Genomic DNA, 22,458 nt, shown 5'->3' with positions numbered 1-22,458 from the left:
GACCTTTGGAGCTTTTTGTTACGATTGATGGTGTTTTTCAGGCTTAGAAATCGATGAACACACATTCCTTTCGCATCTCCAAAGTGTGGCCAGAGACTCACTTTTCCGCGAGCGAGAGGCTTATCAATCAAAGTTAAATCTCCAGAAGCCCAGAGCGCACACAGAAACAGCGGCGCACTTCCACACAAGCGCTCCATGTGACTTATTTATAAGCGAAACAGCTGCGGTGGAAGTAATACAGAAAAGCGCCCCAATGAAGCGTTTGCCGCGGCTTCTCGCAACGACACTGTGAGGTTTCGAGTGACACATTTTCTGGGCGGAAAGTTACCATTCTCAGCAGATATTTTTCGGGGGTAAATGGCCAATCGATCGCCTGCACGCTGAGGTCAACGAATGAATTTCCACCGCATTCTCATCGATTGCCATCCTGGCTTTTCCCAAAGTCCCGCGATGCGTTTCCAGGCGCTCCGCCAGTCGTACAGCAGCGCACACAAGATTGTGGACAGGCCGGTTCGCCGCGAACCATCTGATTGGCGTGAAAGTGATTGTTTCGCCGTGAACTTGAAATTTACTGACCTCATAAATTGACTTCGCGCTGAACCTGTAACGAGAGAGATCTTATTGCAGGAGCGCTTCAAAATGAAATGCGGAACTGCGATCATATGTTCGAACAGTGCGATCATTTATTTTACGAAACACACGAATCTGTACGCAAATCATTGACCCTTCACTCTCAAGATTGGCGTTTTTCGTGAGCTCTGCTATGAGACTTTTACTTAGCGCACTGAGTGTTGAGAGATTGATTAATCGTAAATTATCTAGGTTGCTTTTCCTTCCGATTTTTTAACCTTTCATGTCCAACTTTTTGCAACTATTCAGTTCTTTTTTCTTGAGCGAAATCGACGGTAAATCGAAAACTATGAAATGTCGATTTTTTTTAAATATATTTGCGACTTATTTATTTTTAAAAAGTTCATTATCTGTTCTACTACTTAAGAAAATAAGGTAATAGTAAGAAAGCGGATTTATCCATATAACTCAGTGGTAAAAATTTTACGACTTACATTTTTTCTAAGAAAATTGTTTTAAATTGTAGTCAAAACGCCTGTTTGATGAGTACACCTTTAGATTTTCTGAATTCGGATGAATTGTTCAGAAGTTCTGAATAAATAAAATATTTGTCATATCTTTTATCTTTTTAACTTCAAAACTTTGAAGAAAAATTCATATAAAGTATGAAAAGTTGATTTTTTAGACATTTATTTGGATAAAATGTTCTCAAAGACTTGTAAAAATCGTCCGAGAAAATCGTTGAGAAATGTCAATTTTGGCTTTTCATCGTTTTCGAATCACCCGTCGGAATAGTAACAGCAAGATATTTATCTCATCTGCTTTCAGAGCTCATAATTGACTTTCATGAGACTTCATTGACCCTTCTCTGTCAATTAGTATTCTAATGATTCTAATGCACTTCAAGCACATCAGCATTGACCCACCCCCGTTCCAGCCTCCATTGGAGCCTCGATAAGAGCAGAGATATAACTCAGAGCGCGGCGTTCTTGGCTGAATGTGGTTGTCCATTGAATTGTGGCCGCGAGTGTGGTTCTTCAGTCGCGCTATTCTTTGTTGGCCGCGTGCATGTGTGAATAAGCATAATGTAGTATAAAATTAATTCTCAATCACCACACATGGATGGCAAGTGAGTGAGTGGTGGTGAGTTGAGGAAAAACACTTGGCATTGTGTTTGTCACCATTATTCCTCGGAGTAGTGTCGGGCAAGTAGCCAGTTGAACTCGAGAAGTAGCGACAGTGTTGACTTTGGATACTTCATTCTCATTTTCAATCCCATTTCCCCAGTGTTAGTTGTGTTTTGGCAGCAGTTGGACACGGAAGGCTGCCTCGCTTGTATTTTATTCCTTTCTCAAACGCTCCTCTTCTGTCTGATTTCGGGCTTTGTCCGTCTCTGAGTTTCGCTGTACTGACTGAGTGCCCCTTATCGCTGTGTCTTATCGGGTATCGAGAGCCTGTGTCTCAAAAGCTGAACTGCGGGGGAATTTTGAAGACAGGGAATTTCACTTCATTAGACACTTGTGAGCTCAGTGGAGTGGACGCTTATTAGAGTGGTGGCGTGGAAGCCCTGCTGCTCAGAAGAGAACTCAGATATAGTCAATTGAGGAAGAACAGTGTCCGGGAGTGAAGCAGGATGGCCGAAGACGACGTGATTTCGAATAATCTACTCCCTGATTCCGACAGGAAAAGCGGCGCCGTGAAGCTGCAGATTGTCCCGAGTCAGCCAAAGACTCTGTCTCATCTGCCGCATCGGCCAGCCGTGGATTTGGCCTTCGAGAACCTCACCTATCGTGTTAAGGAGGGCAGAAAGAGCAGTAAGTGCCACTTTCCATCATTACCACATCATTACCACTCAGCACAAAATAATCCATCCATAGAAAAAAAGAGCGCGTACCGCAAAGAAATCGAAAACGACGATTGTGGAACAAAGAAATCATTCCCTATCTAATTTTTGCACTGTGCACATTAACTGCAAAGATTACCATTATCTCTGAGCTGTACAGCACTTTAAATGCTAAGTGTCTATGGGGGGAATGTTGTACTTGTGTGCAAACATTACCTTGAAAAGACGCAGCAAAACAGCAACTAAGTTACTAAGCATAGTAACAATTAAAGGCAAAAACTGCCTCTCCTGCTCAGTCTCTCAAATATCAGCATGTTTTTATTACATTGTGTTTTTAGACCTGTTTCCCGCCAATAAAATATTTCGTGATGGATTTCGTGGGCACAGAAAAAAACACCTTAAATTTCGTTGTTATCGAAAAAACCCTACTCATAAAGCTCTTTTTCTCGCCACGATAATCTGAGAAAACAAGGTGGTTTGACTGTTGTTTATATGTTTCTGACAGAAAAAACTGCAAGCATGCATAATTGAGAGCGATGTGACGTCATTTGATAGTTACTTTGACTTCAACAACTATGAATTGTAAATGCAAACATGCCCTCAAAACACTTTGCCTGACAGCGACATCATTTTAACCACCTTTATTCGAGTTTGACGAAGAAATAGAGAGAGAAAATGTGGTGGAAAAAGCTTCAAAATAACACATATAATTTTTTTTCTGCGGTTTGAATAGTGGGCAAAAAGAAGCTCTCAAGACATGCAATCATTTGCTATTGCTCAAGAATATTTGCCGTTTCTTTGCCACATTCGCCGATTAATTTTTTGCACAATAACTTTCCTGAATTTTGAGCGCTATTTGCGGATGGTTTTTGTGCGATCACGTCTGCCAAGTTTCGCGAGATGATCACTCATAAGGAAGTGAGCAAAAAGAGACCCAAAACCGGAAAGATTTACCAGTGAAGACATTGAAGACAAACAAGAAGAGGTAATTTCTTGGATCACAAAATATCATATAGTCAATGTCACCGAGAAATTGCAGAATTCCCTGTGAAGAATATATTGTTCAACATCTTTCTTATCGTGTTTTTCGTTCGGGGGGCCTGAAAGAGAAATAAAAACCTGACCTGAAAATCGAATTGAATGTCTAAACTGGAATTTGCTTAGCGTGAATGGAAAAATAGGTACTTGCTGTTGTGAGTGTCGCTTTATTTCCTCACCGCGAGTGATTATGAGGAATTATTCGTTAATTTCCGCAAGTGTTGTCGAGAAGGAAGCACGGCCAGCATGGCGAGATTGAGGCACAAAACAAGGGTACAATATTGCTCACGGGAATATGTGTAAAGAGCATAATGCTAACGAGAGTACTTGGGAATTAATTGGGAAAGTGGCTCATCGAGCAACATTAGGCTAATCCAATTGCACAATCCACGTTGGTGAGAATGACCACAGCCGTGAGTACAGATGCTCTCTATCAAATGTTTATGACACAAAGTAAAATATTGAATCAAGATGCTATTAAATGTAATTCACACTCGTTAAATGGTACAAAAATATCCCATGAGACATTGAGCGTCTTTCTTTGCGCACGGAAAACAAAGAGAGTGATTGAGCACACCAAGATCAACACCGATCGTGGCTTGATCATGTCAATGATCTTCGTTCTCCAGCTTCACTCTCTCAAAATCGAAGAAATTCTCTGTAGAGCCCGAACAGTGAGTGGTGCAAACATTAGTTGCATGCGTCGAGTGTCTCATCAACAAGTCATTATCTCGTGCTAGGAAAAAGTCTGCATATCGCGGGCAAAGTTCACACTCAGCAAATACTGTGTATTATTTTTAAATGATTCCTCGTATTTATACAGAATACAGCCACGTATTTTCATTGCTATTTCATGACTTTTCCATGAATTCTTCGCGAGTGATGCCAAAGCAATAAATCATTTGACATGATTCGATCCAACTGTTACAGAATTATGTATATAGGTGTACATAATAACACCCAGAATATCACGGCAATGTTTTTAGGTCCGCGGAAATGTTCCACCAAAAATTAACCATAGATTTTCTCTTATCGGGAGCTCAATAAAAAATTGCTATCAGCCTTTTTTTCTGCCACAATTCCGTGCAAACGAAGATCTCGCAATCGTATAGTAATTATAAGGTAGGGTTTCCTTGCTGTGCCGCTCTGAAAAAATCACTAATTGCAACCTTTTCTTTCGTGTAAATAATTAAACATGACTATCACAGTTGTGTGAATAAGTGTGACTGCGTGTCCATTGGCGTTTGCATGTCAAGGGAGACGAACACCTCGCTGTATATTTAGTCATTTAGACGGCAAACTGCATCTCCTCTGTCTCATAAAATCATAAAGTATGCAAAATATGATTGATGGTTGTTTGCTTTCACGTGTTGCAGATGCCAAAGTCATCCTCAAGGAGGTCAGCGGAAGGCTGCGCTCGAAGGAGCTCACAGCCATCATGGGTCCGTCCGGTGCTGGCAAAAGCACGCTGCTCAACATTCTCTCCGGCTACAAGTGAGTTGAATGCGTCCTTGCGTGCAACACGCTGTCCATCCTGCCGGAGATCCCAGAGCGGATTACTCATTACTGCGTGAACGCGGAAAAATGCTGAAAATCCCACCATTCGAGCTTCGAAGCTCTATTTCCCACAATTATATGCCTTTTGCCACATGTTTGCGCGCTTCGCAGTCCAAGTTTCAGCTGTAAATCGTTTGTCCTTCAAATTGCGGCATTAGAAATCAAATCTAGTAAATTTAGTGAAACATTTCAATCATCTTTCCAAAGGCGTTGATGAGGTTTTTTTTGCCAAACGCTCGATTAGGAGTTTACCTTGTTCTTTGACGAGAGGCACGTCGATAACCAGTGGGATTTCTTATCACGCCGTCTCGCATTGTCACGCAGGATTTTATCGCCTTAACCGCACTGCTCGTGTGTTTCTCTGGGCACAATAACCATGCCCACACTGCTTATCTACATTGACTAACTCCAGTCCGCTTCGAAACAAAGAACTTGAGCCCGTAACGTCACGCATCCGATAGTACTTGATGAACTTTGATCGCACGGCAATTGTGTCGTCGATGAGCATTGACTTTCGCCCCCATGAATCAATTCATTGTGAATTGCAGAACCACAAATATCGAGGGATTAATCACGATGAATGGGAAGGAGCGCAACCTGAGCCTGTTCAGGAAGTTCTCAGCCTACATCATGCAGGATAATCAGCTTCATGCCAACCTGACGGTGGAAGAGGCCATGACAGTGGCCGCGAACTTGAAACTCAGTTCCAAGAAGTCCAAAACGGAGAAGAGCCTTGTGGTGAGTGCGAAATTGGCTGAGCCAAACCTATAGCATTGAGTTAATTGATGAGATTGTCATGGAAATGAACACACGCGAAGCTCAGAAAGTCTTTTTTTTACTCACAAATTGAGAGGTGTTTCTTTCTGAGAAGTCGTTATTTATCAGATGTGATTCTTAAGTTTAATAAAATTAAGTGAAATTTGGCGTTTTTTGTACGATCTCTTCGTGAATAAAGTCCAGTGACGCAAATGCAATATTGAAAAGAAGAATTTGTCAACATATAAACTGGTTTATAAACTCACAACAAGTGAGATTAATGTGTCTGAAATATTATGAGATCGTTTCATAAATACATTCCACGATTCGTCACTTTTGAAATGCAATAACAAATTCGAAGATCCGTCTTAAGTTCACTCGAGAACAGTCAATATTTGTATATTCTGTGTGAGTAATATGACTAAGAATTGTTTTTTTCTCTCTCTGTAGATACGCGAAATTCTGGACACTTTGGGTCTGCAAGATCATCGCAGCACGTTGACGAGGAATTTGTCTGGTGGGCAGAAGAAGCGCCTGTCGATCGCCCTGGAGTTGGTCAACAATCCGCCCGTGATGTTCTTCGACGAGCCCACCAGCGGTCTGGACAGCTCCACGTGCTTCCAATGCATAAATCTGCTGAAGATGCTGGCCCGAGGCGGTCGAACGATCATTTGCACGATCCACCAGCCCTCGGCCAGGCTCTTCGAGATGTTCGATCAGCTGTACACGCTGGCTGATGGACAGTGCGTCTATCAGGGCAGCACGAAGCAACTGGTGCCGTTCCTGAGCACACTCGGTCTCGAGTGCCCGAGCTACCACAATCCGGCCAGCTACGTGATTGAGGTGTCGTGCGGAGAGCACGGAGATCACACCAGGAAATTGGTGAATGGCATCATGAATGGGAAGAGGGACATCCGGACGGAGCTGGATTTCATGGATAAGAAGAATGACGCCTCGAGTGCACTTGCAAAGGTGCACAATAAGGTGATGGACAAGAATGACTTGCAGAATGTCGGTGAGAAATTCGCAGAGAATCTCAATGCGAATGGCAATGGCGTGATAAAGGCAACGATCAACAATGACATCGCCAAAGAAAACACCACCGTATCCATTCCCATTGATATGGACAAGGAATTGGATGTGAACTCGGCTCTGCTGCCCGATGAGATGCTGGAAGGCACGGAGAAGCCCGCCAGGTACGCCACGACCATGTTCCACCAGTTCTGGGTGGTGCTGAAGCGAACGCTGCTCTTCAGTCGGCGCGATTGGACACTGATGTATCTGCGATTGTTCGCCCACGTGATGGTGGGCTTCCTGATCGGTGCTCTCTATTACGATATTGGCAATGACGGCGCCAAGGTGCTCAGCAACCTGGGTTTCCTCTTCTTCAACATGCTCTTCCTCATGTACACCTCAATGACCATCACCATTCTATCATGTAAGATCTCAGACTTCTCGCAATCCTCCCGCCGGATCTTACCTTATCTCCCTCTTTCGCAGTCCCACTGGAGATGCCTGTGCTGCTCAAGGAGAACTTCAATCGCTGGTACTCGCTGCGATCATACTACATGGCCATCACCATCTCAGACATACCATTCCAGGTACAGTGAATCATTTAACTCAAATATTTGCCCACTTCGGTCTGCCAAGTCCAAATTGCCGGTGAAATGATCAATATTAGCTCAGGTGATGCGCTCGAGCACAAGCATCTCCTTGACTTCTGCCCTCAGCAATCGCGATCGTGAGATCACTGCGACTCAGTGTGGAAATTATCGACATAGAGTCCAGTTTGCGTATGGAACAATGAGGAAGTTGCGCGAGAACAGAAGCTAAAGGTCATGGAGATGGGCTTTATGGGTTTTTAATACATCACAAACATCGCCTTTTGCGCGCCCTGATAAATCTCAATGATTCCTTTATCTCATAACACTTCTTTTACGACCTTCTTGGCACATTTCTCTCCATCTATTTTCCGTACATTTTGTGGACTTTCGCGGGCAATGGTGATAAGGAAGTTTAAAGACATATTTGTCGAGATTTGTTGTCTATTGAAGATCTCACTATTTTCTTTCATTTCCAGGCTATTTTCTGCGTAATTTATGTCGCCATCGTGTACTACTTCACCTCGCAGCCGTTCGAGATGTTCAGATTCTCCATGTTCCTCACCTCGTGCCTCCTAATCTCCTTCGTGGCGCAGAGCGTGGGTCTCGTGGTGGGAGCAGCGATGAATGTCCAGAATGGCGTGTTCCTGGCTCCGGTGATGTCCGTGCCGTTCCTCCTCTTCTCCGGCTTCTTCGTCAGCTTCGACGCTATTCCGGTGTACCTGCGCTGGATCACGTATCTGTCCTACATCCGCTACGGCTTCGAGGGCACCGCGCTGGCCACGTACGGATACGATCGCGAGAAGCTCAAGTGCCACCAGACGTACTGCCACTTCAAGTCGCCCACGACGACCCTCGAGGAGCTGGACATGCTGAATGCCAACTTCACGCTGGACATTGTGGCGCTGGTGGTGATCTTCGTCGTACTCAGGGTGGCTGCCTTCCTCTTCCTGCGATGGAAGCTGCGAACGGCACGATAAATGCTCAATTCTCTCTTGCAAAAGTGGCAATTCAATTCGAGCTGTGCGCCCGAAGCAAATCAGGTTCACGTTAAATCACCTTTAACTACTCTTTTTACCACAGAAGACGCAATTGTTAGAATTTTAAGTACTTATTTAAGGAGCAAAGACACATTTACACTCTTTTGCAATGGATGTTTCCACGAGCGACGAGCGAGTGTTTGGAATTTTTCGATGACACAGGACAATGCTAGTGGTACAAAGTAGAGAATTTTAAAGTTAATAAATGAAATCAAATCGATAAAATTGAATTGAAGGGCTGTGATCATATTCAACAGTGTGCGATTCTTTGTTAAAAATCTATCAAGAGGAACTTCATGACTTGCCAACCAGAGAGGTGTGTTAATTCGATAAAAAAGCTATTCTTCAAAGTGGCAAAAGGGCTTTACTCTTAAGGATTCTTCTTTATTGTGAAATAAAAAATATACATATATTCGAGGTGAGAATTTCCTTTAACATACGTGGAATGATTGAAATTTACAAGTGTGACGTTTTTTGATCAAGGAAAACATTGCACAATTACTAATTTATGATAAACAATTTATGTTAGAGGGGCCAATTTTTTTGTTATATTTTAGTCACACTACAATTTTTTTTTGTATTTTTACTACAATACGTGGAAGAATGTGTGAGGAGGATGATGACAAAATCCGGATTAATAAAAACATTTAGAAAAAAATCACATCAGAATTTTTACTATCTGAAAAAAACAATAACTCTCGATCGATATAATTAGACAATTTCTATGAGAATTGCACCATCGATAGATAATGTTGACGTGGCGATGAATTGGAATTACAAAATTCATCTGGCTTTTAGCATAATTTCGTGTGCATGATACGATCGAAAGCACCGAATAAATTGTCCCGGAAGCGCGACTGCGGTTTGTTTGTAAATGAGTCCCAATGGATTTAGAGGGAGAATATAAAAAATGAAATGATTGCGCATCTGCGATAGGTGACACACTGAATACGTGCGCTAATGGTTCAAGGTTAGTGTGGAAAATGGCTTTTAATAAATATTATTTTTACAATAAACCCCCTCCGAGTGAACTGTGCAACACCAAATTGATTACAAACTGATTACTCGCTCTGACGTGATTGATTTCTTTCTGCTGGAAAATCACATGTCAATTGATACATTTTCTCTATTTTTCCTTCACTCCCATTCCATAGACTTTTTTTTCCTTTCTCATCATGTTTCCCATCGGGAATTAAGTGCAGCGCATTCTAGAGTGATAAATATGCAATGAGTCGTACTAAATAAATAGCGCTGCTCCTTAAATTGGCTCTTCAATTGAAGAAATACGCAGAGTTCGCATTGTTCACATGTTTATCCTTCGATAAATCCTTTTAATTGCTAGCATTTCACCTGCAATTATCATTGGCAATGATTAAAATATAAATAATGGTAATTTATGATTGGGAGTGGGAAATCGCATTTACATTTTTATCGTATATATGTTGTTCGTCAGTGTGTCAAATACAGAGAAAATGGCTCTAAAGGAAATTGATATTAATGAAAATATTATCCTCATCGTGAGAATGGGTCATTAGCGATCGATATTGCGTGCGTATTTATACAGGTTTTCTAATCTATTATCTAAATGTGATAAACTCGTCAAAAATGTCAATTATCCTGAAAGCTTTCCGTTTTAAGCGTCTAGACAAACACATTCTATCTATAATATTCAATTCAATTGTTCTTAAATTTCCCAGGAATGTTTTTCCGTTTGCTGATGCCCTAAAAGTATACATAAACTATGACTTGAAAGGTTTCTTAGTGAACTAAAAATCTGGGTTGAGTAACACATAATGCCTGATTTCCATTTCAGAACACATCTTTGTTTTATGGAACATCTTTAGAGGTTGAAGTTCACAAACATCTTTTATCACTCGAGAGGAATCTCTGAATGTGAGCGAATGAAAATTCTAATTAAATTTACGAAGCAATTTGCTACAGGAGGAAAATTCGTCGTCACTGCAGATGACGTTGGAATTTGTGTTACTTAAGGTTATGATGGTATTTTCTCTCTTCTCACGTCTCTTTGGGTGAATCATCGACAGGTGTTTTGTCCTCTTGATCCCGGATTTGATATTATTCACAAGTTCTGGACAAATGTGACATCGAGAATCAATTAATCGCCAGCATTAATTCAGCAACATGTGTTGAGCTGCAATCAGAGTTCAAAGGCAATCGCAGATTTCTGGGAAACTTCATGTTGCAATTAATTAAAGTATTTTATACAGATGACTATTACATCTGAAATTATTTCCTAATACTTTAAATTGAATTTTCTAATTGTGCGAATTAAAATCAATTTGTTACCATCGTTAAAATAATTACTTCAGAGAAATGTTAATTTTGCGTAACTCTTACAATGTTTAATACATTTGTTTTCACCTCTTAACTTCTCTTCATAACAAGTCATATGAGATATTGAGTTAGAGCTGAGGTAAGTGATTCAAAAGAAGGTGAATTCAATCGAAAGTGTACCTCAAGTACATCATTAGTATTCTTATCATTCGCCACGCGACTGTATGATTGAAGATGCTTCAAATGTGACGCCAGTGAAATGACAAAGAAAAAAAAGATGCTTTTGTCCATGAGTGATGAATCAGAATCTTCTACATAAATTCTCACGCAGATGCCACTATTGTAAGTGCCGGTACTCTGCCCTGATCGTCACAGCAGAACATCGCGCTGGTCGTGATTTTGTTCAATGTCTCATGTTTGTTTTCGCCTCGGGGCGCAATAAATGAAGAATTACCACTGAAGTCACACAATTTTTGCATTTTCACGTGTAATTGCGAAAAATCGTTACTTCCTATTGAATGTGAAATGTGTGGGAAGAATTTCTCAGTGGCGAATCATAGTGAAAAATCGCCCATTTTTCTCACGTGTCGCGGATGAGACGTGAGAAAAATTGCACACAGAGTTTTCCTGCCCATATTGATTACATTTTAATACAAATTTAATTGGTCTATTGATCACACTCGCCCAGCCAAGTGGAAAGCCACACGATAAGATGGTGCTGAAGGAGTTGCAGCCCTGATGGAATTCCTCCGTGGGTGCCGACAGAGGTGATTACTTGATCGATTTGTTTGATTTGGTCGTGCAACAACACTTCGCGAGGCTCTGGCAAGCACAGCGCCTCACACGCGACGCCGCGGCAGAATTTCTTCACATGCCACTATATACATTCTCTCCTCTGTGCTTGAGGTTCAGTCGGTTGTATAAACGGACGTCGCGTTTCCCAATGAAATGGAATTGAAGTGGAAGGTGAATGCCCTCCTCGCGAGCTCATGCTCAGAACATCGCGATGCATCTTCAAGTGCAGCAGAACCTCAGCGAGTGTGGCCACAGTAAATTCTATTTCTCAGTGCAATTTCACTCAATTGACGCTTCTTTGTGTCGAGGGTGCTTTTGCTTCCAGAAAGGTCAGCGCGAGTGGAGGAAAATTGACCGAATGATGCAACATTATACTTTTCGCTCTGGCAGAAAATATCGAAATCGTGGTCAATGTATCAAAGTTCACTCCTCGTAAATGTAATTTTTGCTCAATAAAATTCTTAATGACACCATAATCGTAAAAATTATCCTATTTACTCCGCAAAAGCGGGATTAACTGCATTTTATTTCAGTCTATTTTCTGTTTATATTGATCTCTTAATTCATGAAACATCCATGAACCCTTTGCACTCCACAACAGCGTCAGTGGTCAGGGTGATTTTCCACACAGAACAAACTTCGCCCCCCGAAATCATTCTCACCCCCGAAACACCGCGTGTCAATAGAGAGATTTCTGCTTTAGCATCGCCTATCACCTCATGCTGTAAATTTGCATTATTCATCAGTTCTGCAAATCTCGCCTTCTTTGTACAATCTGCGCTTGACAAACATCTGTCAACCCCCAGTTTGAAAAACACTGATAAGGCAAATTTATGTCAACGCAGAAGATTGGCCTGAGTGAATACAATCATCTCGCGTATGACTTATGTAGCAATCTCCGGCGGAGCGGAAAAAATCATTGAATTCCAACAAAACATCCAGTGATAAGGAATCGCAAATGTTTTGTGGACTTTCATCCGCTAAAAATGGTGATAGAGTCCACATTTTTCCGCAAAAAGGTCTCCTCTTCGCAACTCTATAATTCTCCCTTCTATTACTCAACACGATAATGCCATGGAGTAGTTGAGAATACTTTATCACTTATTCAAGCCCCTCTTCAAAACAAAACTGAACAAACAATTGGAAAAAAATCAGCTTGATTCATTTATAAGTTTGCCTTAATGAAAATGTTGTGAGTGTTTGTGATACACTAACAAAAACTGACGAGAAATTGATACTAAAATTTACATTATTTATCAATAAATGATATAATGCACGAAGCAGAGTGACAACTGTTGAAGGCGGAGATGTCATGTGGCTTTGCAAAGCCCATCAAAATTACTATTCGGCATGTAAATCGAAAATTATAAAAAAAAACGAAATCCCAATTTTTAAAAAAGTTTTAGAGCAATTTTGGAAAATTAATTATTTTATAAAGGTCTCATTTGTTATTTTTGGTATTTTTTGGATTTATAGACAGAAATATATCAAAGTTAGTAAAAAAAACAGTAAATAATAGTTCTCAAAGTCGATTTATAATAGTCTTTGAGTACTTTTTATCCAAATAAGTTAAAAAGAAATCAATTTTTCATACCTTTCAGAAACTTTTCTTCATACTTTTGAAGAAAAAAAATCAAAAGAATTATTAGAAACGGTTAATAGTCGAATTGACGCTGCAATGCATGAAAATATTTTTGAATTTGCCCCGTAAAATACAGAGCATAAATTTGAAAAATAATATAAAAAATCAACTTTTCACAATTTTCGATTCACCCTTCGAAAATTTATGCATTGATCTTTCAGAAACAGGATGTTTCAAGTATGAAAGAACAAATCGAGGAGAGTATTTGAAAAGTATAAGAAGTTTCTATTATACAACTGAAGCTATTTAAAGATTTGTTTTTAAGCCATCATTTCTGAGCTAAGCTCAGCGCTGATTATCTCTTATCACGATCGTAGTAAAAATGCTCATCTGGCACTTTTCAGTGTACTCTTGGCTACCAACGAAAGGCAATACTCTCGCTGTGATAAACCGTGACTGTATTGCGAGGAGTGTAGCCGCGATATTGTTGTTTTCTCGGCGAACATTGTTGTGGGGCTGCCGTTTCTCTGCCTTGTGTCCGACTCTTGCGAGTTCAGTGTTGCTCTAGAGCGCGGCAGGAACGCATCGGGACCCAGATACTCTCCAACACACAGCACAGAAATAGAACGCCTCTATTGCGCTTCCCAAACTTCCTCAGCCACCAAGTTCTAGCCTCCAGTGCTGCGAATGGGAAGCACCGGTGAAAGCCCGTGAAGCAAGTCAGTGTGCGGTTGAGTTAGTGGAGAAATTCGAGTGGACAGACTTGGGGGAGTGCTTCGGAGTTCCATGTGATTAGATCAATTAAAAATGTAAGCTGTGTCTCTGCGGCAACCCAATTTGAGTTCTATTTCTCGACTCTCTTGGAGACGATTCAATTGGCAGATGGGCAGGGCCTCATTTCCGCTTGCTCGAATATGAGAAATCTCCGTCTTCATGGCATAAATATTTATACAGCCAGCCAACATCTCTCTAAGCTAATTTCATATTCACACAAACACTCTCTTTTCGGGAAATTTCTCGTGTCTCTCGCGTCTCTGCTCTTTTCCCCAAATATGACACACTTCTTGTCAGCGTCTTAATGTGCATGTCAAGGGATCGATAATGAACTTGGATGGTGAAATCCCCTCACTTCCTTGGCGAGTTGCAACTTTGCCTCTCAAGTGCAATATCGACTGCCTTTCACATCTGCATTCACTTCATTCACTCCACAAGACTTGCTGACTCAATTGGCCACAGATTCAGTCTCCATGGTCCATGAATGGCTCTCTTATCTCCCGTAAAATGCACCTTGACGTTGACTTTTATTAGCCAATTAACTCTGATGGTGTAAATTGTCTCGTGACAAATTCACGCTGAGTTATGAGAAAGTTCTCTTACTCAATAGAGAATGTGGCGAATATGGCTTGCAAATTCTATTATATGGATTTCTAAACAAAAAAAAATACTGTTATGAAAGAAAACTTTCAGTGCGAAAGTTTTGTGCATCTCAAATGATTTGTGCGGTGAATTATCGTTTTGTATTGAAGACCGCACAATTTTGAATGTAACTGAAGAAAAAAAAAACTTGTGGCTTTTGTAGAAATCACTTCCTGCGGCCCGTATAAAATAAATGTACATATATGTACTTTTAATGCAAATAAGCTGGATAAAGTGCTAAATAAACTCGAATTGCGGACGGAAGGGAAAAAAAAAGAGTCACGGAAATTACCTATTCCCACTTTTCCTCTATTGAACTCGCCAAGACAAGTCGAAATTTCGAAAAGTGTTGAAAAGAGCAATATAATATGTAAAACCTCGACTAATGCAATCCATGTTGTGGTGCCTTTTCCTCAAGTTTTACTTCTTCCCTTTCCAGCAAGTGCGCACAGAACGAAAAGACGATCCAGAAAAGGCTGTGAGAGTCGTGGAAATTGGTGAATTGCAAATGTGAATCCAATTGGAATCCATTGTTAGGTTGAGGAGTGTTGTTCACACAGAACCCATAGCCAATTAGTCCGCTTGCGAACGTGCCAATTAATCGCTTTGCTATGAATTGCTACGACATCAGCCTGGCGGATGAGATGAACGACAAGGGCGAGGGTGGACTGAAGCACCTGCCCAAGTGGCCGCCCGTCAACATCGACTTCCAGGACCTCACATATTCCGTTCCTGAGCTCTCATGTGAGTATGCGAGCACACCATTTCTCAATTATCACCTTCACCTTCAGCCCTGCCGGCCACCATTTGTCCCTCGGACGGAAGCCAGGCGCTTTCCTCATTTGTTTTTCAAATTGTCGCTCCCACCATCAATTCACATTGACTTTTCACCTGATTTATGGGAAAAGCCGCAAACAATTCACACGACAACAATGAACTACATATTTTTGCGCCCTATATTTCATCACACAATGTCGCGGTTTTGTGCCTATTCAGGAAGAGTCCTTTCATGAGCTGAAAATAATCACATATTGAGTCACACTTTTTCAATGTCAACATCGTCAAAGTACAAATATTTTGTACTGGTTTTCAAACTTCCCTCCGCACACAAAAATATTTGGCTAATTGCTCATTAAAAAGCCTCTAAAACCCAATTAACTGGAACTACACAATTTTGCTGTTTTGGATCCAGAGAACTGTGCTTCCTGGTTAACTGGTGGCTCTTCAAGTGACCTGAATGGTCTTATCGAATTTGTACTATTTTTTATAGTTAGCAGCAGATAAAGAACAATGCCTCCAGTTGTTGGAAGATGTTAGAAAATGTGTCAATCCTTAGACAAATACACTGTTTTATCTCAGTAGTTCACACTATCTGGTCAATTTTCTGCTGATTGAGCAAAGTTCTATTCATTCTATGAGATCTGCAAAGAACCACTTTCAAAAGTGTTTCTTTTCAACATAAATTCATCTAATGGATTTGTCTGGAAATTTTCCAAATGACCGAGAGAGATTTATTAATGGCACTCAATGTCTTTCGGGTCTCAAATAAATTTCACGACATTTTTATGCTGAAATTTATCAGATATTTTAATATATTCCAGTCAGGAATTAGTGATAAATGGAATAAGGCAGGTGCTGGACGGATGATTGCCGAAATATCAAGCTCTTATATAACATAGTTCAAGTTTGGACAGAACATCTCAGCACATTTCTAATGATACTAATTCGTATTTTCGATTTTAAATGACAGTTTTGTCACAGAAATTATGCAAATTCCTCACTTTATCATTAAGTGAAGGTTTTTTCCTTGTTTGTTAATCACTTTTGGCACAACCCAGCAATTCTTTTGTCCCCTTTTTGGGGAAAAAGCATTGACGCAATGGTGAAATTTCCACGAAAGCTGTGTTTTCGTGAATTGCAAAAACAAAGCGAATTTCTCCCTAGAAATTTTCTTAAAAACACAATTATTCACGCAACATTTTCCCATAATATGCCATCGTGAAAACACCATAAATCACTTAAGGCGGTTTTGCAAAATGCACCTTTTCAGCTGGTGGAGTTTATCGCGGAATTCGAGGGCGAAGAGCAACACGGAAACTTGAATTCTACGATGAGTTTTTTTGTCATGTTCAATTATGAAACACCATTTGAATATATTTCGTGTCGATGATAAGAGGAATTGAGCCACTCGTATTTTGGCACGAAGAGGTCAGTTTTACGATAATGCAAATGACCTCTTTGCCTGAGCATTGATTTATATTCTTTTACAAGGGAAAAATCTTGAGAATGTGACACAAATTCTACAAAGTTCTCACAGGCCAACATCTGCGATTTTCCTCCAAATTTATTCTTGCTTCATGGGGGAGTTTTGATAAATGCGAATGTTTTGAGTGTAACATTGAGAATTTACTCACAATCTGAATGATTTACAGCAAATCCCAAAATAGTTTGTCTCATTCTTTTATCATTTAGAGGGTGAATCAATAGCAAATGTGGACATTTGCAGTGTATCTCATGAAGGGCGGGTTTCGTTGGAGTTTTCAACCCCTTGTCAATTGATTAGATAAATGTGCAAAGTTTGAGATTTCTCAGAATGCCATTATTCCACTCGACTGAGCTGTAACTGTTGAAACGATTGGGTGAACAATAACAATGTTGAGCATGAAGAGTGTGACATCAGAGGCATCAATTGATAGAGCCCAGAGCGTCAATTTTCCTCCAATCTCGCAGCTTTCGTTCCCCGATAAACCGCTAAATAGTGGGTAAAAGAAACACTTAAGAGCGATGTAAACATCTCCATAAAATCTTGCACACTCTCATTCAGCCTCTTTCACCCCCCTCGATCGGGCAATTTTCTGCGAGAATGAGATCGACCTCAATCATGAACCCGTGTCATGTACATTGATTTGATAAGGCCGCTGAAGTGCACTAAATTTTGCCTCTCGATGTGTTGTAAAAATGCCTTATCCGAGGCATTAACAATGTTAATGGGTTTCCTTATGGGTGATACACTTCGTCGAAGTAAACCAAGCAATTGGAAGCAGATGAAAGAAAAACTCTCTAAGCAAAACCAAATTTCAATTCTGTGGTGCTTCTTTAATTAGCACGAAAAGACGTCAACTTTAGTAATGAGAGGCTTTTTATAGTGGACACATTTGGGATGGTTTCGTGAGTAGAAATGGACAGTGAAGAAGGTGTTAATTCAGATACTTAATACTGTTAATGGATTTTCACGAAAAAAATTTCACTATCGCCTTCAGAAATGAGTAAATAAATACACTTTGCGGTCTCCATGTGTGTGAAAAGTGGAACAAACTATCGTCTTATTGACCTCTCATGCGATTTTCGATGATGCTCGCAGAATTGCCTCACGACTCTCTCGACTGATAGCTGATAAGGATGAAAGACAATAGTTCATAACCGCAGTGCGTCTCTCCATTGCAGGCAATAAAGTGATATTACGTGGAATAAATGGCAAGTTCAGATCTAGTCAACTCACGGCAATTCTGGGCCCATCCGGAGCTGGCAAGAGTACTCTTCTCAATGTCCTGGCGGGATACAAGTACGCCAACATCCAATGACCCCATCAGAGAATGCCAATAACCCGACCATCCCCTTTGATTCCGCAGATGCTCCGAGGCCACAGGCACCATCAATGTGAACAACCGCCCCAGAGACATGAGAGTATTTCGGAAAATGTCACGCTACATAATGCAGGAGGACATCTACCAGCCCATGCTCACCGTGAGGGAGGCGATGCTGATTTCCGCAGACCTGAAGCTTGGCAAGCAATTGACGAGAGAGGAAAAATTGGATGTGGTAACGTGGAGTTATGCAATAAACTTTCCAAGAGAACTTTTCCTAAACTCGATTAAACACATACCTTCCAGATAGATGAAATTCTGGACCTGCTGAGGCTGTCCAAGGCGGCAGACACGATGGGCCATAAGCTGTCGGGTGGTGAGCGCAAGAGGCTGTCAATTGCTCTGGAGCTCGTCAACAATCCACCAGTGATCTTCCTGGACGAGCCAACGACGTAAATTCACTCACAATTACATGAATTGCAAGTGTCTCACTGTGATCTCTCCGATAACAGGGGCCTGGATGACCTGTCCAGCTCGCAGTGCGTCTCCCTGTTGCAGAGAATAGCGCATGGCGGACGGACGATTATCTGTTCAATTCACACTCCCTCGGCGAAGATGTTTGCCATGTTCGATCATGTGTACATAATGGCTAATGGTCAGTGTGTGTATCAAGGATTGGGGTCCAACATTGTCAAGTACATGCAGAACATCGGGCTCATCTGTCCAGTGACGTACAATCCGGCCGACTTCAGTAAGTATGGCGAGAGAGCTTATAATTTACTCCCTCGATAAAATCTTTATTATTAGATATTTCCATATTATTCCCCTGACTTGATAGTCTTGAGTTTAATGCATTAGTAATTTCACTTAATTATTCAATATAATTGTGCATTCTCAGAGCAATTTGATGACCAACAAATCTAGTGTGTCTCTATCTTGGTCTCCATTGAAGCTCTCCTCAATTATATACAAATAACATTCCTGACAACCGAAACCTATTTCATAGATTATTCGGGAGGATTTTCCGAGCTGTATTATCTCCCCCTTGATTTTCCCTTAACGTGCTTGATTGCACGCCGAGGCGGCGTGCGTGATAATGTGGTTAGGCTCGTGTGAAGAAAATAATTGGCATTTCGACAGCAAATGTGTTTTGCTCAGTTACGATAAAGAGTTATTGCCCTCTTTGCAGTTGTTGAGGTGTCGAGCGGCGAGTACGGTGGCGAGTACCTGGAGAAGATGGTCTCGAGCGTGAGCAATGGCAGGTACACCTGGACGCCGTCAATTGAGTCAGCGAAGAGTGGTGAGAATTCATCGGGCAGCCAAGAGCTCGCACAAATGGAAGCGTTTGACGTGGAAATTGACCCCAAAGACCTCAAACGTGCCTCGTCGTGGCATCAATTCTGCATCCTGCTCAAGAGAATGACAATCCAAATGTGGCGGGATAAGAGCTATCTCATGCTCCGTGTTTACCTGCACATCTTCCTGGGCTTTGTCATTGGCGGCCTCTTCTACAATATGGGCAATGACGCCTCAAAGACTCTCTACAACTTTGGCTTCTGCTTCACAATCATCATCGCCTTCATGTACATTCCCATGATGCCAATCCTGCTCGAATGTGAGTTACAATGGTGGAAATGGGCTGTGCAGTGTGGTAACCGCATCTATGGTGTTTCTTGCAGTTCCCCTCCAAGTGCAGCTCCTGAAGCGCGAGTACTTCAATAGGTGGTATCGCCTCAACGTGTACTATCTGGCGATGGTGGTGGCAAAACTGCCCATTCAAATTACCCTCGCCATTGTGTACATTACGATGGTGTACCTGTTTACGGACCAGCCCATCTCCGTCGCCAGGATGCTCATGTTCTACACCATCAGCATTCTCGTATCGCTCACGTCCGAGAGCTGGGGTCTCTTGGTGGCGTCGCGCCTCAGAGTTGTGGTAAGATGGCTCATGAAATGTTATTGACATGATTACATTGTCTCCTCTTGCAGAACGCCATGTTCGTCGGACCCGTCATCACAGTGCCCACAATGCTGCTCGCCGTGTACGGAATAGGGTTCGGCAAGGGTGTCGTGATTCCCGGCTACGTGAAGGCTCTGATGTCCCTGAGCTATCTCCGGTACGGCCTGGAGGGCATCGTGGCCGCCATCTACGGCTACAGCCGCGAGGACATGATCTGTCCCGACGAGGAGGTCTTCTGTGCCTATCGCAAGGCCAAGTTCCTCCTCATGACGATGGGCTTCGAGGACATCAGCTACCCCATATCCGTGGGCGCTCTCTGCATTTTCTACCTCGTCTTCAACGCTCTGGCCTTCTTCCTCATCCGCCAGCGGCTCTCCCTGCGGAGGACCAACTTCCCGGCTGTCCAGTATATTGGGCAGTTCGTGAAGCAGCACTTTAACCTCTCCAGCAGCTGAAGAGCAGTTGGACTGGCGACAGAGTGTGCAATGTGATAGAGGAAGAGCCAAAATGACGTGACAGAGTAAAAAAAGCAATAGATTTATCCAATATAAGAAACGTACAATGTTATTCTGTAAGAAATGGTTGGCCGTATAATAACGACGGTGTTTTTATACTTTAAGAATCTCAATGATGAATTTTTCAATAAATTATTATATAAAGTTCGTAATTTTGATATTTTATGAATTCTAGAAAGTGAATTTCAGCGCAATTTCCAAGCAAATTCACAGAGAAAGTGGAAACCATTGGATTGGAAGCAGACAACGATCGCGCAGAGATCGCACGCGATGTCGTTACACTTGAAATCTAACTCGCGGCGCCATCTGCGGTGTAGGCACGGCATCGCTGCGCGGTTCACGTGACCGATCAGCTGGTTGGGTGTTTTGTTATTGATTGCAGATGAAAAAATTCGTGTGTAGATGTGTGCACGGTCGCATGCGCGCCTCGGAATTTCCACATGGTTGATACGAATACCATCGCGTCGTCTCTGTCTCGTGCCGTCCCACTTCTGCGTGCAGCACACGTCGGCGAAGGCGGGACGGCAATAGAGCGGACGAAGCACGGTAATGCGTACAATTCCACGGCTGTAGAGTGAGAGGACAATGTTGGGAGAATCCCTGTCTCAGTACAAGGCGTGTGAGTCATCGGGGAAAATGACGGAAAATTGAAAATGTCAAGAAGAGTGTTTTCCTGGCAAAAATAGCCCCGTTTTTGGCATCCGCGCGGCCTTTCGCGGGCCGACTTGTCGTGCATCGTTCACGTGATCGAGTGCAAGAGTGCATGTGCCCGGGGCCGGGACAGTGAAACCCACGGACTTGCCCCAGTTTGCGCGGAGGACGCAAAGGAAAGATGTTTATAATTGAAAGTGTCTAAAAATAGTGTGAGAGTCAAAAACAACGTTGTACGAGAAGTGATTTATTCACCTTCCCCAACGCGATTAATGTGTCAAAACGCTCATGAAAGAATACCGTCAAATTACAACGGGTGATAAATCAGTGTGGAAGTCTCAGAATGTGTGGAAAATCAATGGAGAGGAATTTCTGGGCTGCGGGGCCAGAGTTCGGCCGAATTTAATTAATAAGGCACACCGAAGAGCCTTTCTCTCCTGATAGCAAACAAGGGGGAAATTCCTAAGTCAACACAATCCCACCTCCGCGAATTTCCCACCTGAGGTTTGGGGCTGCGGAATGACCAAACAGCTCTCGAGCACGCGATTTTTTACCCCCCAAGACTTCCCTCTCGGCGGCGTCCAATTGTTGGCGGTAACGCGAGAAGCTAATACGTCTTTGGCGTCCCAGAACGCCCACTCACCCCTATTTTTCACGAGATTCCACTCATTGTGCGCTGGAAGACATTAACCCATTTCTCCTTGGCTGATTTACCCATCGCCATTGTTCAATCATTCACCTCATTGCTGGCTCAATGCATCGTCGCCGAGCTGGAAAGGCTTCCGAGACGATGGATTCGAGACTGAGGCAGCATCTGCTGCTGAGAGACATTCTATTTTCGGAGCGGAAGGTTTAGCTTGGGGTCAAATAGTTTGGAGTGTGCATCAACTGTTCCATCATTGGGGCTTTAACGGCATTCCCGATCAAATTCGTCTTGATATCAAACTGAAATCATGCTTTAAAGGCTGTGCAAGAGATATCTGATTGGGGTTAAGATCTTCCAAAAAAGACCTCTGAGCTGGCTCAGATCCTCAATACTCGTGATTTATTGGGAGTTTTAGACGGTATCCAAGGGGGAAATAATATTCCTTAAATCTGTACACCATTTCCATCACTTTTTAGACTCCTTCAACTGTTTCTTATCGCAATAATAAAAGTAATAGAAGCAAACTAATTCTTCGAATTTACCTCAATTTAACAGAAGCTCTTGCAGCGCAAATATTCTACCACTTCCTATTCCTAACACTCGTATCTT

The 22,458-nt window shown here is 42.0% G+C and overlaps 2 protein-coding genes across 3 annotated transcripts; both read left to right on the top strand.

The window, feature by feature from the left end:
- Window positions 1–1,337: 1,337 nt before the first annotated feature.
- LOC132260880 (ATP-binding cassette sub-family G member 1) lies at window positions 1,338–8,635 on the top strand. The gene is made up of 6 exons (XM_059759268.1): window positions 1,338–2,384; window positions 4,828–4,945; window positions 5,557–5,746; window positions 6,215–7,202; window positions 7,265–7,365; window positions 7,845–8,635. The coding sequence occupies exons 1-6, from the start codon at window positions 2,204–2,206 to the stop codon at window positions 8,343–8,345; spliced, it is 2,079 nt and encodes a 692-aa protein (XP_059615251.1). The 5' UTR covers window positions 1,338–2,203; the 3' UTR covers window positions 8,346–8,635.
- A 4,901-nt stretch (window positions 8,636–13,536) lies between these two features.
- LOC132260378 (ATP-binding cassette subfamily G member 4) lies at window positions 13,537–20,729 on the top strand. Of its 2 annotated transcripts, XM_059758444.1 has the most exons (9): window positions 13,537–13,886; window positions 14,933–15,237; window positions 17,938–18,055; window positions 18,123–18,312; window positions 18,384–18,529; window positions 18,590–18,828; window positions 19,267–19,692; window positions 19,757–20,013; window positions 20,067–20,728. In XM_059758444.1, the coding sequence occupies exons 2-9, from the start codon at window positions 15,105–15,107 to the stop codon at window positions 20,490–20,492; spliced, it is 1,935 nt and encodes a 644-aa protein (XP_059614427.1). In that variant the 5' UTR covers window positions 13,537–13,886; window positions 14,933–15,104; the 3' UTR covers window positions 20,493–20,728. The 2 variants fall into 2 exon arrangements, with proteins under 2 accessions (XP_059614427.1, XP_059614428.1); XM_059758445.1 differs by lacking the exons at window positions 13,537–13,886; window positions 14,933–15,237 and having other exon boundaries at window positions 17,939–18,055; window positions 18,388–18,529; window positions 20,067–20,729.
- The last annotated feature ends 1,729 nt before the right edge of the window (window positions 20,730–22,458 follow it).

Source organism: Phlebotomus argentipes, unplaced genomic scaffold, assembly GCF_947086385.1.
Source record: "Phlebotomus argentipes unplaced genomic scaffold, Phlebotomus argentipes genome assembly scaffold_18, whole genome shotgun sequence".
NCBI classification, from domain to species: Eukaryota; Metazoa; Arthropoda; class Insecta; order Diptera; family Psychodidae; genus Phlebotomus; species Phlebotomus argentipes.
The sequence above is the reverse complement of the archived record's forward strand: the minus strand, read 5'-3'. Positions and strand labels throughout refer to the sequence as shown.